Consider the following 23,427-nt stretch of genomic DNA (forward strand, 5'->3'; position numbering starts at 1 on the left):
CAAGTCCCCGACTGCACGGCAGTCGATACTGCAACCTATTGTGACTTGAGTTAAGAGCTTGATACAACAGTATGAACAATGCAGTTCTGGATGAGCCCCCCCCCCCCCCAGGTACAACTATGGGAGAAAGAAAGAGAGCGAAATTGGTTCATCTTTTTAGCAATAAACAATTTGAGGAGCATCTAACCCTTAACTTCAGATGCTAACATGCACCACTAGTAATGCTATCACTTTGCTGTCGCAGAATTGGCTTGGGTGGGGGTCGATGGCAACACACACGCGTGCGCACACACACACACACAGAGTGATAGGATCAATACTAAGGCCCAAGGAGTGCCTGAAGTCAATATAATGTCTCTGTTATACCCTCAGGTGGGCTGTAAAAATTGGCTGAAGAGAGCATTATGAACTACTTGGTGTCATCATACCAAAACCTCACCATATTATACCACAAGACCAAGTATTTTATTTGAGCATGATACCAAGAAGTGCCAAGTGTAAAGAAACCGCTACGCTTACTGACCAGAGCCCTCCTTATGGAGGTGGTGGGCAAAGGGAAACGAGGGGAAAAAAAAAACGCAAAAAAACCAAACTATCAGTAGGCCACTTTTGGACCTAGTATTCTTGTTTTTTTTTTTGTGTCCACTGACATGAACACAAGCCACACGTGCAAATATTTTAGTTATAGCAGTTACACAAACACTCAGTATCAGGAACACTTATCTGTCATTTCATTTCATGTACTTGTTTCATTGTCATTTCCCACAGCCCCCAGCAGTGCAACACAAAGACAAAAACTACAAGAACACACATACCCAAACTAACACATATATATCCAAACTAACACACATATCCAAACTAACACATATATATCCAAACTACAAAAAAAAAAAAAACAAAAAAAAAAAAAAACAAAAAAAACAACACCGTCCAAGGGAATGAACACCAGCCAGGATGACTGTCGGAACTGCCAGGATGACTGTCGGAACTGCCAGTCTGCATGGGCTAGCAGTTAGCTTAGCCTGCCCTGCTTCCGCGTCCTGTCAGACCACCCTTGGTGTTCCCTCCTCGGGCGCAGCTCCAAGCTCTCCCAGCCATCAAACGAAGACAAAACTTAGATGCAGACTTGGACAAAGACACAGCATGGACGGAACTAGGTGAGGCCACAGCGAACGAGAATGTGTGCTGGCATCATCCCACGCTGATATTGGGTGAGGCCGCAGCGAACGAGAATGTGTGCTGCCATCTTCTACACCAGAAGCAGAATTCAGTATCAGGGGTACTTTAAGGTTTTGCGTGAAGGTTTTATGGTAACGCTTAAAAGTACCATACAGTCCTATCCATGGCACCTGTACAAGACTCAACTGTGTGTGTTTGTGTGTGTGTGTGTATGGGTTTGCATGTGGTCAAATGTGTGAATGTGCTTGCATAACAACAATGAAGCACTTTTCAAAATGATAACGTAAGTCGTAAGTCAAACAAACAAAAAACAGTATTTAAAAACAGTTGCCACAGAACAGGGTTGTGCGTTATCTAACGATGTATACCGATCCTCCATCTGGCAAGCTGTCAGTACTTAGCCACATCCCCGGACCTATCTCCTCTGACTGTCCTGTCCTTCCTGCCCACTACATTAGTGGCTGCTGGATAAATACCAGCCCACTGACTGGCCCTGGGGAACAAAGGTTAGATACACAGAGACCAACAGTTAGCACCAGGGAGCGCTCACACACACACATACATACACACACACACACACTGGGTCTGAAAAAAAAAGGAGATACGCAAGGGACGATTGATGGTGGTTAAACACTTTGAAAAAAGTGCACTCACAGTCATGGTAACTAAAAAGAACATCCATGCCACAAACAATCTTTGTCAGCTTACGTATGCACGTGCACAAACGCCAACAGGCACATGTGTGCACACATGACAGCACACACACACACACACACACACACACACACACACACACACACACACACACACACACACACACACACACACACACACACACTGTGCAATAGGTTGGTTTGGTTGACTTTAGCATCAGCACCAACCATTACCAGATAATCCTCATCTTAGAAAAGACAGGGGTGGCGAGAGGAAGTGACAGGGGAGAGGAGCAAACCAGTCCATTTCTCTGAGGTAATAGGACGGGGGGGGGGGGGGGGGGGTTGGGGGGGTGATGCATGATCAAGCGAAAGCAATCATGTCATCATTTCTGAAAAGGTAGGAGAAAATAATTCTTTTTTCCCCCCCCTCTTCCCCACCTCCTCTGTTCTCTCCTCCCATTCTTGCTCCTTTCTCTTCCCCACCTCAATCACCGCACGGCGAACAGATAAAAGAATGATTTAGGAGTCACAGGGAGGAAAAGAAAGAGTGAGAGGGAGACCTCGCTGCAAGTCGGTGCACAGTAGGTGTTGCCGTTCAAATAAATAGCCTCCCTTGGAAAAAAAAAGAAAAAAGAACAAGCCGAGACGAGAGGAAGAAATGGCAAATGGGAGGAAGTTGGTGTGAAAAACAGACGAGGATGGGTAGCAGCCATACATACGCCGTATGAATGTCACTACGACGACACTCACGCTTTCTTGCGCAGTGCTACGTTTGCTAAACTGCTCCCGTCTCAATGAACTGGGCAGAAAACTGTCGTTGATGTGGGCCCAGACACTGTCCTCCTTTCTCCTTCCCACCCTCACACACACATTACACACACACACACACACACACACCTACTGCCACAGCAAGAGTGTATCGGGGTTATCTGTGCTCTAACTAGGTGTTGTCACACACTCACACACACTCTGGCGGTGGCGGGTGCGAGTGGATCGGGGCTCTGCACGCTCTAACTAGGTGTAAATACAATAACAAGCCTGTAATTAAGTGAGCATGATGAAGTTAATGGAGATCGGCCATTCCGTCGGCCGCCTCCATGAATATTCTATTAGGCTGGTGGCGGCGGGCAGCTGGAATAGCAGTTAATTTAATCACCACTCGGAGCACGGGGAAACTTCTTTGTGTGAGTGTAATTGCACAGAATGAATAATTGATTTGACAATCGCACCCGCGGATTTTGCCACCCCGCTTTGCATTGGCGGAGAACGGAAGGGGAGCGGGAAGAGGGAGAAGCAGAAGAAGAGAGAGAGAGCGAGAGAGAGAGGAGAGAGGGGGGGGAGAGCGGGAGAGAGCGAGAGGGGGGGGGGGAATGGGAGGGTAGAGGAGGACAAAATGCAGAGCGCTGGAGAGGTTGTGGAGAAAGCTGTGGGTAAATGGATCATTAGAAAAGCGCAGCTCAAGGACAATTTATATTTTATCAATGCAGCGAAATTACATTATTGCTCACACACGCAATCATACTGCCCACACTTGAGAGTGAGACCTGGTGTGTGTGTGTGTGTGTGTGTGTAGGGGGGTGGGGGACAGATAGATTGAGGCAGAGATGGGGAAGATGGAGGGGGAGAAGGAGAAAAGAAAACTGACATGCAATGATTTGAAAGTCATTGATACTGGATGTTTCCAGCTAAGGGAAGGACAGCACGTTTTGTCATTGTGGACTTTGTGTGTGTGTGTGTGTGTGTGTGTGTGTGTGTGTGTGTGTGTGTGTGTGTGTGTTGTCTGGGTGCAACAACACTGTGCGTGTGTATTCTATTAGAGAACTCCTGCAGCGGATGAAATTACCTCCATGTTTTACTCAGCCACGGCAATCAGGCACAGTAATGTAATGTACATGTAGATAAGGCAAGCACACACACTCACAAACACACACAAACACACACACACACACACACACACACACACACACACACACACACACACACACACACAGCAGTTATGCACCATAGGATTGAAATGCGCACACCCAGTCTGATCATCAGATTTCAGTCAACGTAGACTCAATTAGAGCGCTTTTCTTTCAACTAGTTGTGTGTGTGTGTGTGTGTGTGTGTTTGCGTTTAAATCACACACTAGGGTTTCATCAAGACTCCACTGCAGCACTGACAAGGGACTACAAACAAACATGGTGAAGCAACATATCACTTTGCCCGCAGGGTTCATAGTTCAAATTATAATGTGGCCAAGTATTGGTAGGGGGCTTAAACACTTCACGACATAGTATTTTTACCTCTAGAAAGACTGAGAATACAACTGAAGATAATGTGTATACAACACGTGCTAACACACCCTTGTGTGTTTAGATGTGCATATTCACACACTTCCACTCCCTGACGCACATGCCCTCCTCACTCTCTCTCATGCACACACACTAACTTGGGGTGTATAGGACTGTATGCTCTCCTCCCTGTAATCTGAGCAATGTGGCCCCTGGGTGTGTAATGCAGTAATATGGGGTATTACTGCCCCAGGACTACAGGATAACACCTTAAACCCATACTTTGTACCAGCGTGTGTGAGTATACGTGAATGTGTGTATACATGCATCCTTTCCCATGTGCTGTGGTGTGCTGGACGTTTATCAGTTGTTGCAGAGCCTGAGCAGCTGGTGCTGGGGGCAGCCTTTAACACCACTAGGGCTGCCACACGGCGGAACAGCTTGCCAGGGGGACTAAAGCTGGCTTGACTAGAATCATCTTCAAAAATCGTGTAAAACTTACTTCAATCTCAAAAATCTTTTAACTATCATTGAATTTCCCAAAAAACAAAACAAAAACAAAAACAGGGTGTCCAGGTAGTGTAGCAGTCTATTCTGTTGCCTACCAACACTGGGACCGCAGGTTAGAATCCATGTGTTACCTCCAGCTTGGTTGGGCATCCCTGAAGACACAATTGACCGTGTCTGTGGGTGGAAGTGGGATGTGGGTATGTGTCGTGGTCACCGCACTAGCGCCTCCTCTGGTCGGTCGGGGTGCCTGTTCGGGGGGGAGGGGGAAGTGGGGGGAATAGTGTGATCCTCCCACACGCTACGTCCCCCTGGCGAAACTCCTCACTGTCAGGTGAAGAATACATGTGGAGGCTGGTGATTCCACATGTATGGGAGGAGACGTGGTAGTCTGCAGCCCTCCCCGGATCAGCAGAGGGGGTGGAGCAGAGACCGGGATGGCTCGGAAGAGTGGGGTAATTGGCTGGATACAATTGGGAGAAAAAGAGGGCGACCCCCCCCCCCCAACCCTAATTCAGCACAACTTCCGACTGATAAAACACACAATTTTTGACTTGAGTTGGGCAAATACTGCTTACATACCCAGGTGTGTGTACTTGCTGACTACCCGGCGATTCAGGCAGTCAATGGGACGCCTAAAACTGTTTAGCGGTTGAGAGCCCTGTATGGGTCAACACAGGAGTTTGGTTAAATCTTTCCAGAACCGTTTTTCTTGTGCATTTTTCCTGAATCACAAGACAAAACCGATGGGGGGTGGGGGGCAACAGACCGAAGGATACGACACTTCCTTCTACAGCTGCAACTGTACTACATGACAGGATGCTCATCGCTACCGACGGTGTGTCCGGGTTGCATCACATGTTTGTCGGGTTTTGTTTATGCTGCTTGTTTTGTGCTGCGGTAGTGCAGTACAGGTAGGGTGTTATGTGCACCATGCTTGTTGTTATATTTTGTTCTTATTTCTATTTCTTATTTTATCTTTTATTTCCATTTGTTTCTGTTTTTCTTGTTTCCATTTTCTTATCTTGTTAGTTTTTAGTTATTAGAGCGTGAGTGTCTATAATAGAACCCAATTTCCCCCCGGGGATGAATGAAGTATTCTGATTCTGAAAAATATACATTGCTATGGAATCTCTACATGTAAATGTGCTTGTTTTGCAATGTCTATGAAGGCTGCACCATGTTCTTGTTCTTTGGTGTGTACTATGCAACTTGGCTGCAAATGAACTGGGGTATCCATCCATCCATCCATTATCCAAACCGCTTATCCTGCTCTCAGGGATGCTGCAGCCTACCCCAGCAGTCATTGGGTGGCAGGTGGGGAGACACCCTGGACAGGCCGCCAGGCCATCACAGGGCCGACACACACACTGGGGTACACTGAACTGAGTGGTGACATATTAAAGAGCATCTAGTTCTGAATACAAAGGATAGTGACCTGCCCAAAAAAGGGACAGTGAGCCAGATGTGGCCTGGCACAAGTCAGTGACTGATTACCGAAGAGAGGCGTTGATCTGATAGTAGCAGACTAACAACAGACTGCCATACCGCAAGTCAAGGTGCTCAACAACATCACCAGCCTGCACCGTGTCCAGTACAACTGGTGCTGCACTGTTACCGTACCGACATGCCATGAACATGGTGTTGTCTGTGCATATGCCAACCGGTTTAGTGTTCGAATGGCTACCCCGAGAAGAATGAATTCTACTGAATAGTACTGCCAGCCAGCCATTATATCAGAAAGTCGCAAGAGCAGAAAACTAGAGGACCAAAGAAAGCATTACAAAGAAATGGAACAGAGGGGAAATAAAAAGAGGCGAGTCAAGAATTGATTGGCGATGATTTCTCACATCTAGGAAAAGACAGAGTGGGGGAAAAAGTAAAAATCGAGGCTATAATCATGTTAGCACCCCCTCGCTTTCCTCTCCTCCCCCTGTTCTCCTCCAACCCAATCCCTCCATTTCAGCTCCCTTCATCTTCTGAGTGGTCATCTGTTGATTACACCTTATATTTACCTCCGCTGCCTCGCTCTCTCTCCCTCTCTTTGACCATGGCTGGCAACCACAAACTCCGGCATACTACATAAACAACATACATACATAAATATTTAATCAAATAAATAAATCACTCGGCCCAGTGGGCCTTTCTAATCAAGTGACATCAATCAGGGAGGACTATGGGTAGAAAGCCCGTGTGGCCAACGCCTACTGAGCGTGCTTGGAGCACTGAAGTAGCGTCTATTTGGGTCCAAGGGGGGAAATATACGCTCCATGTCCCATTATAGGAGAAGGGCTATCCTTTCGTCAGCGCGCCCATTACTCGCCCTATCATTTCCCCAAATCTAAAACCTGTTTTCAATCAACACAGCCAAACGAGTGCCTGTCCAGGAGAGGGGAGAGAAAGAGAGCGAGAGAGAGACAGAGCAAGAGAGAAAGCCGTAGAGATGGACACTGAGGGTAGGGGAAGACGGCAAGAGATGGAGGGCTCTTTCCGTCTTTCTTTCAGTGATTGGAGCATTTTGCATTCTGTATGTGTGTGTGATTGAATCCGTCTCCTAAATTAGGGCTGTCGACTCAAGGAGCTGAATGTCCTTAACCCCCCTCCCCATATCCAGTGGCCATGCTCTGCTGCTTGCCTGACAGTTTGTGTGTCTCACATCAGTGGTGAATATCTTAAGTGCCGAATGAGTAAAAGGTTTAAGTTAAGCCATTGATTGCTAATAGTATATTGTATATATTTGTGACTTGGTGTTTCAAATGCTGAACATTCAACTCCAACACAAATAGTGGCATCTGACGTAAGATCCAAAAGCGGCAAAAAAAAGATATCGAAATAAAAAGAAAAATTAACTATTCTCAAAGTAGATGGGGACGAACCAATGTTGATAGTGGTATCAGATACTGGGCTGATACCAGACTAAAAAGAAGTACTGGAATTCAATGCCAAAAACAATGGGTTATATTAACAAAATGAAAACATTTGTTAATATAACATTTGTCATCTTAAAAACAATGGCTTGATTTACTGCACTTCTGACACATGGGAGCCTGTTTTTATTTAATAGTGGAAGAAAAAAACCCGATTCAATCGCAATTATTTTTCTCACTGACCCAAAACTAATGGTCTAAGTCTGCATTGTTCAGCAAAAGTAATGGATTGGTGCTCAGTATCAGCCGACGCTTAAAGAGTTGTACTCAGAATGGGGATTGCCAATGAAACTGTGGTATCGGTGCACCACCAACACCTAACTTAATGAATAAAATGCAGTGGTCATACAGCACGTATGAGCTATTTAACATTATCCAAATTGAGCCGTCAACTTTGTTGAGTAGGAATAATTTTTTCATGTATTGACTTTAGACGTAATCCCTCCACCCTGGTCAACAAGGTCTGGAAGTTGAAACTTGAGTCATACAAGCACTTGGGCACTATAATTGGTAACAAGCTGAACTTTGATTGCAATAACAAGTTGCCATGCAAAAAAAGCCAGCAGCGCCTCTTTTGTCTGAGGAAGCTGGCTAAGCTGGGTGTCGACAGGTCCCTGATGACTTTGTTCCACAGATCTTTTATTGAGTGGGTTATTACAATTTCTTTTATCGGCTGGTATGCCTCTCTCAGTGTTAAACAGAAAAATGCACTAACAAAGGCGATCAAGGTGTGCTCTAGTATCACAGGTGCCCAACAGAAAAGTCTGTCTGATTTATATAACAGGCGGATGTTAAGGAAAGCATCCATCCTGTCTGACAGCACCACCCCCTGCACCCAGAGTCTCAGACCTTGCCTTCTGGTTCCCGCTTCAAATAGCCAGTAGTCAAAACCAACAGATACAAACACTCCTTCATCCCCTCAGCCAGTTCACTGCTAAACTGCAGCAGTAAGACCCTGACACCAGCTCCACCTGAGGAAACACTGCTAACACTGTTTACTGTTGCACTGCTTCTCACTGGCTTGGTTCCTCTCACTACATGTTGTATTTATTTGTATTTATTTGCCCAATGTGTTCTGTGGAGTGTTTGTGTGTTTAACACTAGAACGACCGGGGCGGTCATTTTGACAGTTTTGGATTTTCAAAGTTTAATAACTTTGTGGGGGGGGAAAAAAATACAGACCTGCCACTCCCTGAATACTCCTGAAATTGCATATATTTGCATTAAATTGTGTTTCAGATCAATTGCACAAAAAAAGTCATGATAAGATCTACCTAAAACGACCACGAGCTGTCAAAATGACGGCTCGTAATTTGCGTGTCATGTGACTATTCATGACGTGTGTTGGTGGCATCATTTCCTTGGTGAAGTTCGTTGTTCTGTCCTAGAAACACACTAGCGTCCTCCAGTGCAGACAAATAGTCTAAACTTGATGTGTGACTATGTCCAACATGTCTGGTCACAGACACCGTTTCAGACACACCATGACTACCACCAGTAGTAGTAGTAGTTGCAGTATTTACAGGCGCTGGACAGCGGCCATTTTAAACTGTTTGAAAAATAGTATTAAAGTTGTTAAAAGGTTAATTTTGGTGTCAGTCGTTTCATAACAGACATACTAACATATGCAATGCATTAATATCTCAACTGGGTATTTATCTTGACAGAATATAGAGTTTAAAAACCGGTGGTCATGTTGACTGGTCATGGTCATTTTAGGTAGGAGTGAAATGCCGGTCGTTGTAGTGTTAACTGTTGCCGCTGCTACACAACAACTGCCCCTCTGGGGGCAAATAAATAAAACCTACCTACCTACCATTTTTAACATCTAAAACCAACAAAATCATTCACTCGACACACGTCTAACTTTAAGATAGCTTAAAAAAAAAAAAGTTTTAACTGCAAAACATGAATGAGAAATATTTTATCAAAAGAACGATTCTTTATTAACAGTGTTTTATGACAACAAGTGTGTGTTTGAGAGAGAGAGAATATAGGTCCTTACTTTTCTCCTCCGGTTGCAGTTTGCCAGCTGCGTGGTCCCAGTCAAATATAAACCTGTAGAAGCAGATCTGGTTGTACAGGGCCTTCTCAGAGTACTATGGGTAGAAAACACACACACACACATACATATGCCGGTTAGCAAAACAGACATACTACAATGCCAATCACTGTAGGACTAGCCTACCATCATATACAAAACCAAACCTGGCTCATATCTTACACTCAGCAGCACTGGGCAATTTCTAAATTGATGGAAGTCCATGTGAGTCTTTCCAGAGTATGCTTATTTGATTTTCCATCAACGGCAAATGGGATCCAAAAGTCCCCTTCACTTTGCCATCTCTTCTTAAAACATATCGAACACTGTAAGTAGAGAGGACTTTTGGTGCACAAACTTGTGTCAAAAAGCCTTATATATATAAAAACATTACACAAACAGCCAGGGTGAGACATTGAATCATATGTCACGCTTGACAAACTCAAAACTGACATTATACTGCCATGATGGCATGCAGGAGGACAACCGAGTTAGAAAGGTACACTGGTGTTGTGAATGCACAAAACAGTGACATATCACATTAAGATGAGGTAGGGTAATCCATCCATCCATTATCCAAGCCGCTTATGCTTATCAGGGTCGCAGGACGCTGGAGCCTATCCCAGCAGTCATTGGGCAGCAGGCGGGGAGACATCCTGGACATACTGCCAGTCCATCACAGGGCCAACACATTCACACCTAGGAGCTATTTAGTACGGCCGATTCACCTGACCTATACATGTCTTTGGAATGTGGGAGGAAACCGGAGCACCCAGAGGAAACCCACACAGATACGGGAGAACATGCAAACTCCACACAGAGGACGACCTGGGACGACCCCCCCCAAGGTCAAACAATCCCGGGGTTTGAACTCAGGACCTTCCTGCTGTGAGGCGACGGCGCTAACCACTGCGCACGTGAATAACAATGCTACATCCGAACAATACTACATGCTATGTGAATAACAATGCTACATTATTTAGCTATATGCAGCCTTTTTACTCATATTTTCTTTTACAGCTGTATGGAGCACTTATATCCAGATTTTCTTAAGCAATGCAGCCAATCAGCAAGTAAGTTTTCACATTTGCAGACACTTTTCTGCACAATTTCAGTGGCATTTCAGAGACACAGAAAACCACTCAATATTATGGTTGATAATGGAGTGTTATCTCTCAACATAAATATGAAATATGAATGGGTCCAAATTTCATCTGAGCGTCAAAGTAACGTACCACTTTATAAAGCTTCATTGATATAGTTTGTATACAGTTAATTGAGGGGTGGGATATGAGGAGTCAGCGTCAGTGAAAATATTGTCTGTCACTTCTCCTGGATCGCCACCTTGCCGTGGTGAAGAAGCTTGTGTGCACCAGTGATCCCAAGAGCTATGCCGTCCGGAGCTTGACTCCCGGTAGGGTCACCCAAGGCGGACAGGTCAAGGGGGAGGTTCCAGACGATGTGCGATCCTACAAAGACCTCAATGGCGGAACTGGCAGAAGATGTCTCCAGGTCACAACGGCAGTGAAGGTGGATGAAGGCTGCAACAGAGGGTGGTCCCCTATCATCTTGGTTCTCCATGCCATTGGACTCTGGCACCCCCCCCCTGCTAAGGATTGTGTAGTGGCTGCAGGTGTATCAGCCACTCCAAGTAAAAAGCTGTCACACGCAGGCGTCCTCCCATTATGGAGCTCCAGGATCAGCCTTTACACCCACCTGAGAACCCAGAAGGAGGACAGCCATACTCGACCCTGAGTGACCGGCGATGATGATTATCTGTCAGTTTGACTTCAAAGATGTGACTCGAAACTCACATACTGTAAAGCAATGTCTACCAGACCAGGCTTCTGAAAGACGATGTTCAAACTGAGAGATTCAACAGAAGTGGACTCTAATATGGTCTATGTTTAATTCCAAAGTCAACATTGATTCAGTAGCTCAAGGCAACATTTTCCCCCATATCCTTTGCTATCTTAGTGAACCCTGGTGAGAAGACACTACCATGGCTTAGCTAAATTGGTTACTTGAATGTTGGTTAAGTTGTTAAGTTGTTAACCATTAAGGTTTGTGGATTGTATTTCCACAACCCATTTGTTTATACATCCTGTTTATGTCCTCAATGGTCAGGTTCTACAGATGGCTGTCCTCGTCTACACAATTTTACAGCTTTAAACAAGAGCGTCTAAATTGACAGTAAACATATTAACTTAAGTTTAAAAACTAATCGTGGCACATGGGGACACCAAGCAACATTTTTTTAACCTGTACTATCCAAAACAATCGAAACAAACTGTAAAAAATCGCAACAGTATCTATAGTAGGTATCCCAGGTATGTCACCTGTGCATTGTTTTTCCCTGCGGGAGTCAAGAGGGATGGGGATATGATGTTTTGGAGGTGTTCCCTGTCCAACTTCATCCATGCTGATTAGTGATGCCAAGATAGGCCATGTTTAACTTCTGTTTGGATCCTCCTGAAAACACCTTCGGCTAAGGGGGCGTTCCGGTTAGCATGGTGGTCTAATCCGCTGCCTACCAACACAGGGATCATCAGTTCGAATCCCCGTGTTACCTCTGGCTTGGTCAGGCATCCCTATAGGCACAATTGGCCGTGTCTCCAGGTGGGAAGCCAGGGCACCTTTTCAGGGGGGAGGGGGAACTGGGGGGAATGGCGTGATCCTCCCACGCACTACGTCCTCCTGGTGAAACTCCTCACTGTCAGGTGAAAAGAAGCAGCCTGCGATTCCACGTGTATTGGAGGATACATGTGGTAGTCTGCAGCCCTCCCCGGATCAGTAGAGGGGGTGGGGCAACGACCGGGATGGCTCGGAAGAGTGGGGTAATTGGCCATGTGCAATTGGGAGAAAGGGGGGGAATCCCCCCCCAAAAAAACACCTCCAGCTAAAGCAATGGCTCACCTCTATTAGCTCTCCCTTTCCTGCTGTCCTAAACACCTTCTCTCCTGACCTTGTTCTCCCTCCCTTCCTCCTCTATTGCCATGTTTCACCTCCTTTCCGCTTCTCCAACAATAGCTCACCTCCATTTCTCCCCATCCCCATTTGTTGTAGAAACTTGCGGAGTGCAACTTAATTTCTAGTCTCCCTTAATCCCAACACCAAAACATTACTAATTCTCATCCTTTTACTGCCCAAATAGCAGCGGCAGCCCAACAACTCATAGACATGTCTCACATTGTGACAGGCTAACTAGATGAACAAAGCAGACGTTTTTAATTTGGTTTACTGCAGCGTTAAAAACAACTAGTTAGGATGCAAAAAAAAAAATTGGGCATGTGTGCCCTGCCACTGCCTCCCCTTCTCTGTGCACATCCACATTCATCCTTAAAAACCATCTCCCTACCTCTCTGCAAAAATAATAAAGCCAGAAAACAAATTTGCTTGCTTTGTTAATCTGCACTGCAATTAACTAGAGCCACACGACAGCATGCCAGAGAGGAGGGGGGTGTGAGGGGGCATAGCAAGTGAGAAGGGGAAAGAGATAGAGAGGATGTGCGAGACCAAATAGTGGAAAGGAGAGAGACAGACAGAAAAAGAACGATATGGAGATAACAATGGAGTGAGAGGAAGAAAGGTGGGATTAAAAAAACTGACAGCAAAGGAGAGAGAGAGTGAAGGACAGAGGAAGCGAGGAAAGATGGAAAGCAGGGAAAGAGGGGATGGAGCCTGAAATGCCCTCCCTCATAATAGTTTGTTGTGATAAGCCATTGTGAGAGAGGCATGCGAACAGCCGAGACTGTCAATTTGATTAGCCATTATACTGCATGTTTAATTGCAGTTATTGGCGCGTCATTTCCCTGCTACGCTGGAAAGGGCACGGTACGCCCCGACCCCACACTGCCATCAGGTGTGCAGAGTGCTTTATCATTACCACCAGGAAGAAGCCCCTGACAATTTGCCTGTGTGCGAATTTGTGTGTGGCTGCATGTGTGCCCATTATACCTGCCAATCGGCTATGCAAGTAATTGTAATTTCAGTTTTAAATCCTGCAGCAAAATCAAGTGGCAACAGTATCTAATGCAGCCGAGCGCAGACCGTGCACACACGCAATGTGTTGTGTGTGAATATGTTGTGTTTCATGGTTCTCTATGTTATGCACAGCTGCTGACTGATGACGCGCTGTGTGGTCAACAATCATACCATCATAACATGCACATCCCATAATGGAGCCTCAGTTAAAACTAGCCAGGCCGACACAAATCACATACACCACTTCATCCTCTCGAATAAAAATGCACACAAAATACACGGGTCCAGACTCGTGCCCACATCCAAACACTATAATGTTGATGACGGCCTTGTTGCAGCATAGGAATTGACTGACAGGTGTCAGAAAGGTGTGGCTAAAATGTTACAGGTCGTTATTGAATTTAGGGCCCCTAAACCCTCCCTGATGCACACATACATACATGCACGTACACACACACACACAGAAACACACATCATCGTTTGGCTCAGCGCTTTGTTCCAGCACTGACACCATTTCAATTTGCTCCACAAATCTGCAGCATTTTCAGCCTGACTGCCTAAGGAGCAAACCAGCTGTGAAATTGCCTCTCTCCCGGGAGCGTAGGACCCCCCAGCCCCCACTACACACCCCTTGCTCCTTGCCTCCCACTGCCCCACACACCCACACCCACACCCACGCACACACACACACACACACACACACCATTAGACCTGGGCCTGATGGCAAAGGGGAAGGAGTATCTGCGCATACATGTGTGCGCGCATATTGGGCAGAAAAAGAGAATGGTGACAGCGGGCAAATGAAAGAAAGAAAGAGGATAAATCATACAAATGGGTGCAAATCACTAAAGCACAGAGCAACGGTCTAAAATGGGCCACCACGGCTCACACAATAGACTGAGCACTCAGACTTTCTCACAGCCTTAAAACTCCTTCACTTCAACCCCTTTGTGTACTATGCTGTCACCTGAGCGTATAGCTAAAGCAGTTAATGAGCCAGTAGAGCCAGGCAAAATGTCAAACGTCACTGTGTTTATGAGGCACAAGAGGCAGTATAAATATTATATATATCTTATTATCTTTTTTATTTTTATTTTTTTTGGATTTTTATGCATTTGTGTTGATAGTAAACAACCACCAATCCAATTTCCTGCATTGGATATAGTTTACATGGTCACTGGATAAAAGTAGTCCAGCTTTAATGACACAAACAAGGTTTTAGCGCTACACTTTTCCCTGCAAACCCACAATTCTACAGCTCAGTTGCAAACAACCATCATACGCTTAATACCCAACTTTCAATACCCAGCCCACACACTCTGCAGCTGCAGAGAGAGAGAGCGAGCATATATCAGAGAGATGGAGAGAAGCAAACATACATTTTTCCTCAACTGTGTTACCACAAGGCTTTAAAAATTTGTGAGCTTTTTAGATGCAGTGAACGTTATTGCCAGTTGTAGTAGTGAAGCCGATCGGCTTCACAAGATACCATAATGAGTCAATATATGTAAATCTTTACTAGGCAAACACGGCGGGAAACAAAGGCATTTAACTGATGCTCTCGCCCGCAAGCCTCCAACGATTCAGCACCGGTAATTTCTCCCCATTGAAAGGCATAATTGCCTGCTATTTGAAGATATTCATGCTCAATTTTTGAAATTAATTTCAATTGGGGGGAAATGTAGAAATGTCAGCTCCAGTGAAAGGGATTTGATTTCAATTATCCTCGCTCAAAGGACTGTGATTTCCAAATACACTTAAGCAAAATTATGACAAGAATTTTTGTTCGGCGAAATTCAGTGTTTAAAGAGCGATTAGGCGATAATGGGGCGGCTTTGAGCCGGCAGTGAATGCAGCCGTCTCCCTCTGAAAGGCACTCAATTATCTCTGATTGCTCCCGCTATAATGTATCAAATAGAGATACCTGCTATTGCCGTAATTTGTGTGAAAATTAACATGCTGCAATTTCCACTAGAGGGAAAAAGGGAGCTCTAATGGGCGCCGGAGCGTACATCAATAAAACGAGGGGAGAAAAGAGAGAGAGAGGCAGACTGAGAGGAGGAGAGAGAGCAAGCCAGGGAGAGAAAAAAGAGACAAAGTGTGAGAGCAGGAAGGAAAAGAAAGCAACAGAGAGAGCATTGGATAGAAGGAAAGAAATATGGGGGAGGAAAGGAACAGAAACAAAGGGATGGAAAAGAAGGAGAGAAAGGGAGAGGGGGGAGGGAGAGGAAGAGAAAGAAATTTAATTTACTGAAAATATTACAAATTGCACCTGTGCATAACTCCCCCAAATTACCAACCAATCAAGGCAGAGTGCCTATTACTCTCCCATTACATGGAGATCAGATCACGCTCTGAATCTGTCCAGAGAGAGAGAGAGAGAGAGAGCGAGAGAGGTGGAGGGGGACAGGGGAGGAGCAACAACCACAGAGATGGTAAAAGTAGCTCGGTGCACAGCAAGGGGAGACAGAACAGAGTCACAATTACGAAGCTCCTTTAAAATAAACCTCCAACCCTCGAGGATCAAAAGGTCGTCCCGAAAACAAGCACATGTAATCTGAAATTTGTTTTCCCCATGGCCTCAGAACTGTTCACCAACTTGCTGCTCAGAGAGGAGATTCCTCTATTTTATCAGACCAACAAAGAGGGAGATAAAAGGAGTACAGGCCATGTTAAGAAGGAATCCTGAAGAAGGAATACTGCAGGAGCCTGGTGCATCCATTGCTAGAAATGCCGACTTCCAGTATTGCTTTATTTTGACACTAAATTCCAAAACAGTGATACCTGGGGCTACTGTGGGTCGCCTGTCCCAGCCTTAACAGTTGTAGGGGCATATCAACTGAGACACATAAGAGTACAATGTCCCATACGTCCACCTGGTTTTATCTGGTTTTCACCTTGCACTTTTCTGTCAACCCCGCCCTGATGCACTTATTGTATTCACTCATTTTAAAAAAAAAACTCTTTCTTGCGCTTTTACTTTAGCACTGGTTTTGCTCTTAGATGCTTATTTAGATGCACTTATGACCTCTGATGACTAATAGTTCTCCTGATTTCCTACGTTAAATGATGCACTTATTGTAAGTCGCTTTGGATAAAAGCATCGGCTAAATGACTGTAATGTAATGTAATGACGCAATTGAGGTATTGGAGGAGAGGATATTTGTACTGTCTCAACTCAGTCGGGAATGAACATAATGTTGACGATGCAGAAGTTTAATACTATTACATTGTCAAACACATAACAACGGATGCTTAGAATTAAATTTCAGATTTCATGTTTATTTTGCCTTCTTGCAATATTATAATTTTTCTTATGTAGTTATTTTTTTCCATTCATTTACTATCAAGTTAACTTAATATATTTCTGTGTGACCTTCACAATTACTAATATTTTGCATTTCTTTGCTTTTGTCAGTGCAAGTACATCACTTTTAACCGGCTTATAGGTAGGAGCCGTTTAAGGTTGACTATCATTAACATCTTTGTTATATACATCTGCATGAGGAGCATGTGAGAAAATGAAGATGGAAGAGGTGAGTGGGCACAGAGAGTTAAATGTTTTATCCAGCCAGCAGTTTAAAGTACCAGGGCCCTGAGGCACAGCGATGGATGCCTAAGTGCCTATGGTGACAGCAGAAATTGGCCTTCTGGTTTACAACCTGTCGCCACAGAGCCAGAGAGAGCAAAGCAGGCGAGAGACAGAGGGAGCGAGAGACAGAGGGCGAGAAAGAGACAGAGACAGAGAGAGAGGGAGAGAGAGAGAGCCAGAGAGAGAGAGGGACCGATAGGTGTAGAGCAACAGTGAGAATGGCGTGAGAGCTAAGGCAAGGATTGTTGTCAATGGAGAGGGAAGAGAGGAGGAAGAGGAAAAAAAGCAGATTGAACCATCAAAGCGAAATTGAAAGGGAAAGCGTTTCTTTTAAATCCAGTGGTCAGACTAACAAAGTGTTCCTGGAGCTTCAACCAGGGTCAGACAGACAGGCAGATTCTTTTAATGGCTTAACTACCACCCAGCTCTTTGTGCCCTCCATATGGACACATGTGCACGCGCACGCACACACACAGAGTAGGGGAGGAGAGAGAGAGAGAGAGAGAGAGAGAGAGAGAGAGAGAGAGAGAGAGAGAGAGAGAGAGAGAGAGAGAGAGAAAGAGAGAGGAGGGTTGAAGTTAAACAGAGAGGATTGCTTTTAATAGCCAACAGTGTGATCGTGGCGAAATGATACTGTAGAGATGTAAGGCAGAGGGGATTTTAGCTCCATAGCACCATCACCTGGACAAAATTGTCATTAAATAATGTGCAGGAACAAGAGTACTGTATGGATATTTTATTACCAGCATGGTGAGTGCTTGTGTGACCCCCACCCAGTCAAGCTGTTAGTGAACAAGTCAGTACCTATTTGTTCCTTTCATTGCAGAATGTAAGTGTGTGTGTGTGTGTGTGTGTGTGTGTGTGTGTGTGTGTGCTTGTCCCCCCCCCCATGCAGCTGTTGGGGTTCGTCACCTGACCTCTAACTCTGGTGTATTTGTCATTATATACAGTGACTTCAGGAAGCAGTCACCCCACTCCCTTTGTGTCGCAAAATCTTTACATGCAATTTTCTTTTACTCCTTTTTGCCTCCTTTTGGGGACAAAATAGTGGACATGGTCATAAAAAGACTGGCAACGCTTTGAACCCTCCTGGGAACACCATAAATTCCATTGTAACAAAATGGAGAAAATATGGCAAAACCCAGGAGTTCTAATTCCTGAGTAAGGGCAATTTTCTCCACTTCACAATCCAGCTACTACCAAGATTAGGGCTATCCTACCAAACTGAACCATAAAAAATGGGCAACTGTTAGATGCAACTAGAGAGAAGAGCAACATTGCTCAAAGAGATGCACAGCTCACTGGGTGAAAAAAGGAGAAATTATCCAGAGGTCAACCATCTCTTTAGCGCTTTACACATTTTACCTCTCTGGGAGTATGGCAGAAGGAAGCGATTTCCGAGAAATGCCAACTTTAAGTCAAGCCTGGAAAAATGTGAGACCCTCTGGAAGAAAACTTTGTGGTCTAAATTCAGGCTATTTGACCTGATGGTAACGGATTTTGTTTGGTGCAAACCAAACACAGCTGAAAAGCCGGGTAATGCCACCCTTACTGTCAGGCATGGCAGCAGCAGCAGCATCATGTTATGGGGTTGCTTTTCAGCAGGAGGGACTGGAAAGCTTGTTGCCACTGAGGACAAGATGCATGGAGCCAAATATAGTTAAAACACTTAAGAGAAACTTGTTTCAATTAGCAAGACATTTGTGTTCAGAACAAAGATTCATGTTCCTACAGGGCAATGACCCAAAGCACACAGCCGAAGCCCAGACTTAGATGCTGCCCAATGATGCTCTCCATGTAATTTGCCATTGTTGGAAAAAAATTGCATGAATGGACAAAAATTTTAAAATTCAACTGTGCAAAAAGTATACAGGCATACACAAGAAGATTCACAGCTATAATTACTGCCAAAGGCCTATATACAAAGTAATGACTCTGGGGGGTGATTAGTTTTGGACATGAGAGATGTGAGCCTTTCATATGTGAAAATAACAAATGTTCTTGAATAAAAAACAGTACTGCTTCAAAAATGTGTTGAAAATATGGTGTTAATGAAGGGAGAAAAACTATTTCAAGCCATTAAAATTTGGACATGTAATGGGGGTCAAATGCGAACAAGTTCAAAGGGGGTGAATACTTCTTGGAGGCACTCTATTCAGTGTGTGTGTGTGTGTTACCTCTGGTCTGAGTGTAGCCCTGGTGCAGGAAGGGCATATGGGGCCGTGGCGGGAGAAAGAGATTGGCAGACGCCTAGTCCTGTTCTGACACGCTTGGTCCTCACACACGAGCCATCCCTAGAGACAGAGGGTGAAAGCAAAAGAGAGACACGAGTTTCCATCTGCTGTTCAGGTGAAATGTGAGCATCCTTTTCTGAAACATCTTGGCGGCAGCATGGTCTTCAGGGATAGGAGAGTCGTTCCCCAGCCGCCTGGCCTCTGTCACCTTTGGGGTCATACTTGTCAAAGTATCCGTGGGTGAGATACTTTAGTCAGTCATTTAACAGATACCTTTGACTCACTGTCGATTGCACAATTTATCAACTGAAGGCCCTCATACTCCAGCGGGCTGTTGCTCCGTCACTTAGCATTTGACACGCATAGCTGCAGTTTAGAACTGGCTCAGCTAAACCGGCGCTTTCTGAGGTTTAGTACGCAGCTGTGTGTTAAGCTTAACGTGACTGTACTGTCAAAAGCAACTCAGATTCAGCGAAACAGCTACTAAACCAGAAGCATGATCGAATCACCTTATTCCGCCTGACAAACAGGCCATTCAATGGAACAACACATAGCAATGATCAAACTTCCTCTGTAAAACGTGTCAAGAGATTTCAGGTTATTATTTCACAACTACTTATTTCATCATTTGCTAAAAATAAGTCAGAAAATGTGTCTTATCGCTGTTGTTAAATTTACACAAGTTTGCAGCAAAATAAAGTTTTTACCATCATTACGTACTTTTATTAGCAATGAGCATACCATTGCAGCAACTGCATCAGTTACTTGACTCTTCTGTAGGGTGTTTTTTTTTAGATTAATGCCTGCAGGCAATGTTAATCATAATTCAGGTAGGGAATTATCCTGATATTATGAAAATGACCCAGTACCCTACAACACAGTGGTAATGTTCACATCAATTTGCATAAAACAGCATAATAATGTTGTGAGCAGAGCAGTACTTATATCAGTGCACTATCCTTCCTAGTGTCAGGTAAGTTGGGGTGGGGGTATAGAAAGACAGAAAAACCTGCTGCTATATGGCAAGGGCAACTGGCATATTGAAGAGCTGCTTTGCATGCCTCTCTATAAAGAAGACACTTTATTATTTGTCATTGTACATACATACAACGAAACTCGTTCTCTGCGTTCAACCCATCCTATGCTAGGAGCAGTGGGCAGCCGCCATGCAGTGCCTGGATACCAACTCCAGTTCCTCTTGCCGTTGCCTTGCTCAGGGACACAGATAGGAGTATTAACCCCAACATGCATGTCTTTGATGGTGGGAGTAAACTGGAGCACCCGGAGAAAACCTACACAGACACGGGGAGAACATGCAAACGCCACACAGACCTGGGGTTCGAACCCAGGACCATCTTGCTGTGAGGCAACAGTGCTAACTGCTGGCCCGCGGTGCTGCCCATTGAACCTCCCCACAGAGAGCCAGCAAAACCCTAGACACCTGTGCGGTCCTCCATTTGGCCATTTTGAAGTACTACAACAATTTGAGCAGTAGACATCTCCTCATAAACACCAGTTAAACCACATGTCAAGCTCTAACTTAAACCTCAGAAAAAAGTGACCTCTAGTGGCAGTTATGTGATTTCAAGAAGACACAGCAATTGGGTTTAATCGAAACTGTAGGTGCGCATTAAATCGCAGATTAAGAGGACACAACAATCAGGTTAAAGAACCCATGTGACTTTGTTCCAGACAACACAGGTTTTGACTCATCTCAAACCCTAAACTGAAGCCAAGCTAATGACAGAGCAACAGCCCCCAGGAGTGTAAAAACCTTTTCAACAAGGGAAGTTTTGCCAAAATGAGTTGTTTCATGCAGCCTTTCTCATGTATCTCTTATAAAATGCTTCTGTAAAATGCACAAAAACTATATACACTACCGTTCAAAAGTTTGGGATCACCCAAACAATTTTGTGTTTTCCATGAAAAGTCACACTTATTCACCACCATATGTTGTGAAATGAATAGAAAATAGAGTCAAGACATTGACAAGGTTAGAAATAATGATTTGTATTTGAAATAAGATTTTTTTTACATCAAACTTTGCTTTCGTCAAAGAATCCTCCATTTGTAGCAATTACAGCATTGCAGACCTTTGGCATTCTAGCTGTTAATTTGTTGAGGTAATCTGGAGAAATTGCACCCCACGCTTCCAGAAGCAGCTCCCACAAGTTGGATTGGTTGGATGGGCACTTCTTTGAGCAGATTGAGTTTCTGGAGCATCACATTTGTGGGGTCAATTAAACGCTCAAAATGGCCAGAAAAAGAGAACTTTCATCTGAAACTCGACAGTCTATTCTTGTTCTTAGAAATGAAGGCTATTCCATGCGAGAAATTGCTAAGAAATTGAAGATTTCCTACACCGGTGTGTACTACTCCCTTCAGAGGACAGCACAAACAGGCTCTAACCAGAGTAGAAAAAGAAGTGGGAGGCCGCGTTGCACAACTGAGCAAGAAGATAAGTACATTAGAGTCTCTAGTTTGAGAAACAGACGCCTCACAGGTCCCCAACTGGCATCTTCATTAAATAGTACCTGTTAGAGCCTGTTTGTGCTGTCCTCTGAAGGGAGTAGTACACACCGGTGTAGGAAATCTTCAATTTCTTAGCAATTTCTCGCATGAAATAGCCTTCATTTCTAAGAACAAGAATAGACTGTCGAGTTTCAGATGAAAGTTCTCTTTTTCTGGCCATTTTGAGCGTTTAATTGACCCCACAAATGTGATGCTCCAGAAACTCAATCTGCTCAAAGAAGTGCCCATCCAACCAATCCAACTTGTGGGAGCTGCTTCTGGAAGCGTGGGGTGCAATTTCTCCAGATTACCTCAACAAATTAACAGCTAGAATGCCAAAGGTCTGCAATGCTGTAATTGCTGCAAATGGAGGATTCTTTGACGAAAGCAAAGTTTGATGTAAAAAAAATCTTATTTCAAATACAAATCATTATTTCTAACCTTGTCAATGTCTTGACTCTATTTTCTATTCATTTCACAACATATGGTGGTGAATAAGTGTGACTTTTCATGGAAAACACGAAATTGTTTGGGTGATCCCAAACTTTTGAACGGTAGTGTATATATATATATATATATATATATATATATATATATATATATGGAGTGGGTGGAGAAGAGCGTCAGGAGTGATTTGCGACAGAAGGGTACCAGCAAGAGTTAAAGGGAAGGTTTACAAGATGGTTGTGAGACCAGCTATGTTATATGGTTTGGAGACAGTGGCACTGATGAAAAGACAGGAGGTGGAGCTGGAGGTGGCAGTGTTGAAGATGATAAGATTTTCATTGGGAGTGATGAAGAAGGACAGGATTAGGAATGAGTATATTAGAGGGGCAGCTCAAGTTGGACGGTTTGGAGACAAAGCAAGAGAGACAAGATTGAGATGGCTTGGACATGTGTGGAGGAGAGATGCTGGGTATATTGGGAGAAGGATGCTGAATATGGAGCTGCCAGGGAAGAGGAGAAGAGGAAGGCCAAAGAGGAGGTTTATGGATGTTGGTGAGGGAGGACATGCAGGTGGCTGGTGTGACAGAGGAAGATGCAGAGGACAGGAAGAGATGGAAACAGATGATCCGCTGTGGCGACCCCTAACGGGAGCAGCTGAAAGTGGTATTTGTGTGTGTGTGTCTGTGTATTAATGTGTGTATTAGTGTGTGTCAGAGCGAGAGAGCGAGAGATGGGAAGGGCAAATCAAATAGTGAAGAAAAACAAGGGTGAAAGAAAGAGGGACAGGAAGAAATCGGGAGAGAAAGTGAAGGGGAGAGACATCCGCAGATCAGGACAAGGAATGAGGGATAAAGAAAGTGTACAGAAACATAAACAGGACGAGAGCGGAGAAAGAAAGAGTAAAGCACAAATGGTAACAAGGAGACTGCCATCTAAACCTGCACGTTTGTGTTCTTCACTTAGGAATCCACACTATAACCTCCTTCTCATCTTTTACTATACATTAACCTAACTAAGCATCATGCTGGGGAGGGCTCCTCCTCGTTTGGTATTTTTTAGACAGGCAGTGTAAC

At 44.5% G+C, this 23,427-nt stretch overlaps 1 protein-coding gene across 1 annotated transcript in view; it reads right to left on the minus strand.

Annotated features, from left to right (window-relative positions):
• Nucleotides 1–23,427, minus strand: part of pola1 (polymerase (DNA directed), alpha 1) — an 85,137-nt gene that overhangs the window by 1,161 nt on the left and 60,549 nt on the right. The window contains exons 35-36 of the mRNA XM_056299836.1: nt 19,340–19,456; nt 9,551–9,644 (exon numbers count right to left, since the gene is read on the minus strand). Of these exons, the coding sequence (XP_056155811.1) occupies nt 9,551–9,644; nt 19,340–19,456 (211 nt within the window). The remainder of the gene's footprint in view (nt 1–9,550; nt 9,645–19,339; nt 19,457–23,427) is intronic.

The sequence above is a fragment of the Lampris incognitus genome, chromosome 19 (genome assembly GCF_029633865.1).
Source record: "Lampris incognitus isolate fLamInc1 chromosome 19, fLamInc1.hap2, whole genome shotgun sequence".
Classification (NCBI taxonomy): domain Eukaryota; kingdom Metazoa; phylum Chordata; class Actinopteri; order Lampriformes; family Lampridae; genus Lampris; species Lampris incognitus.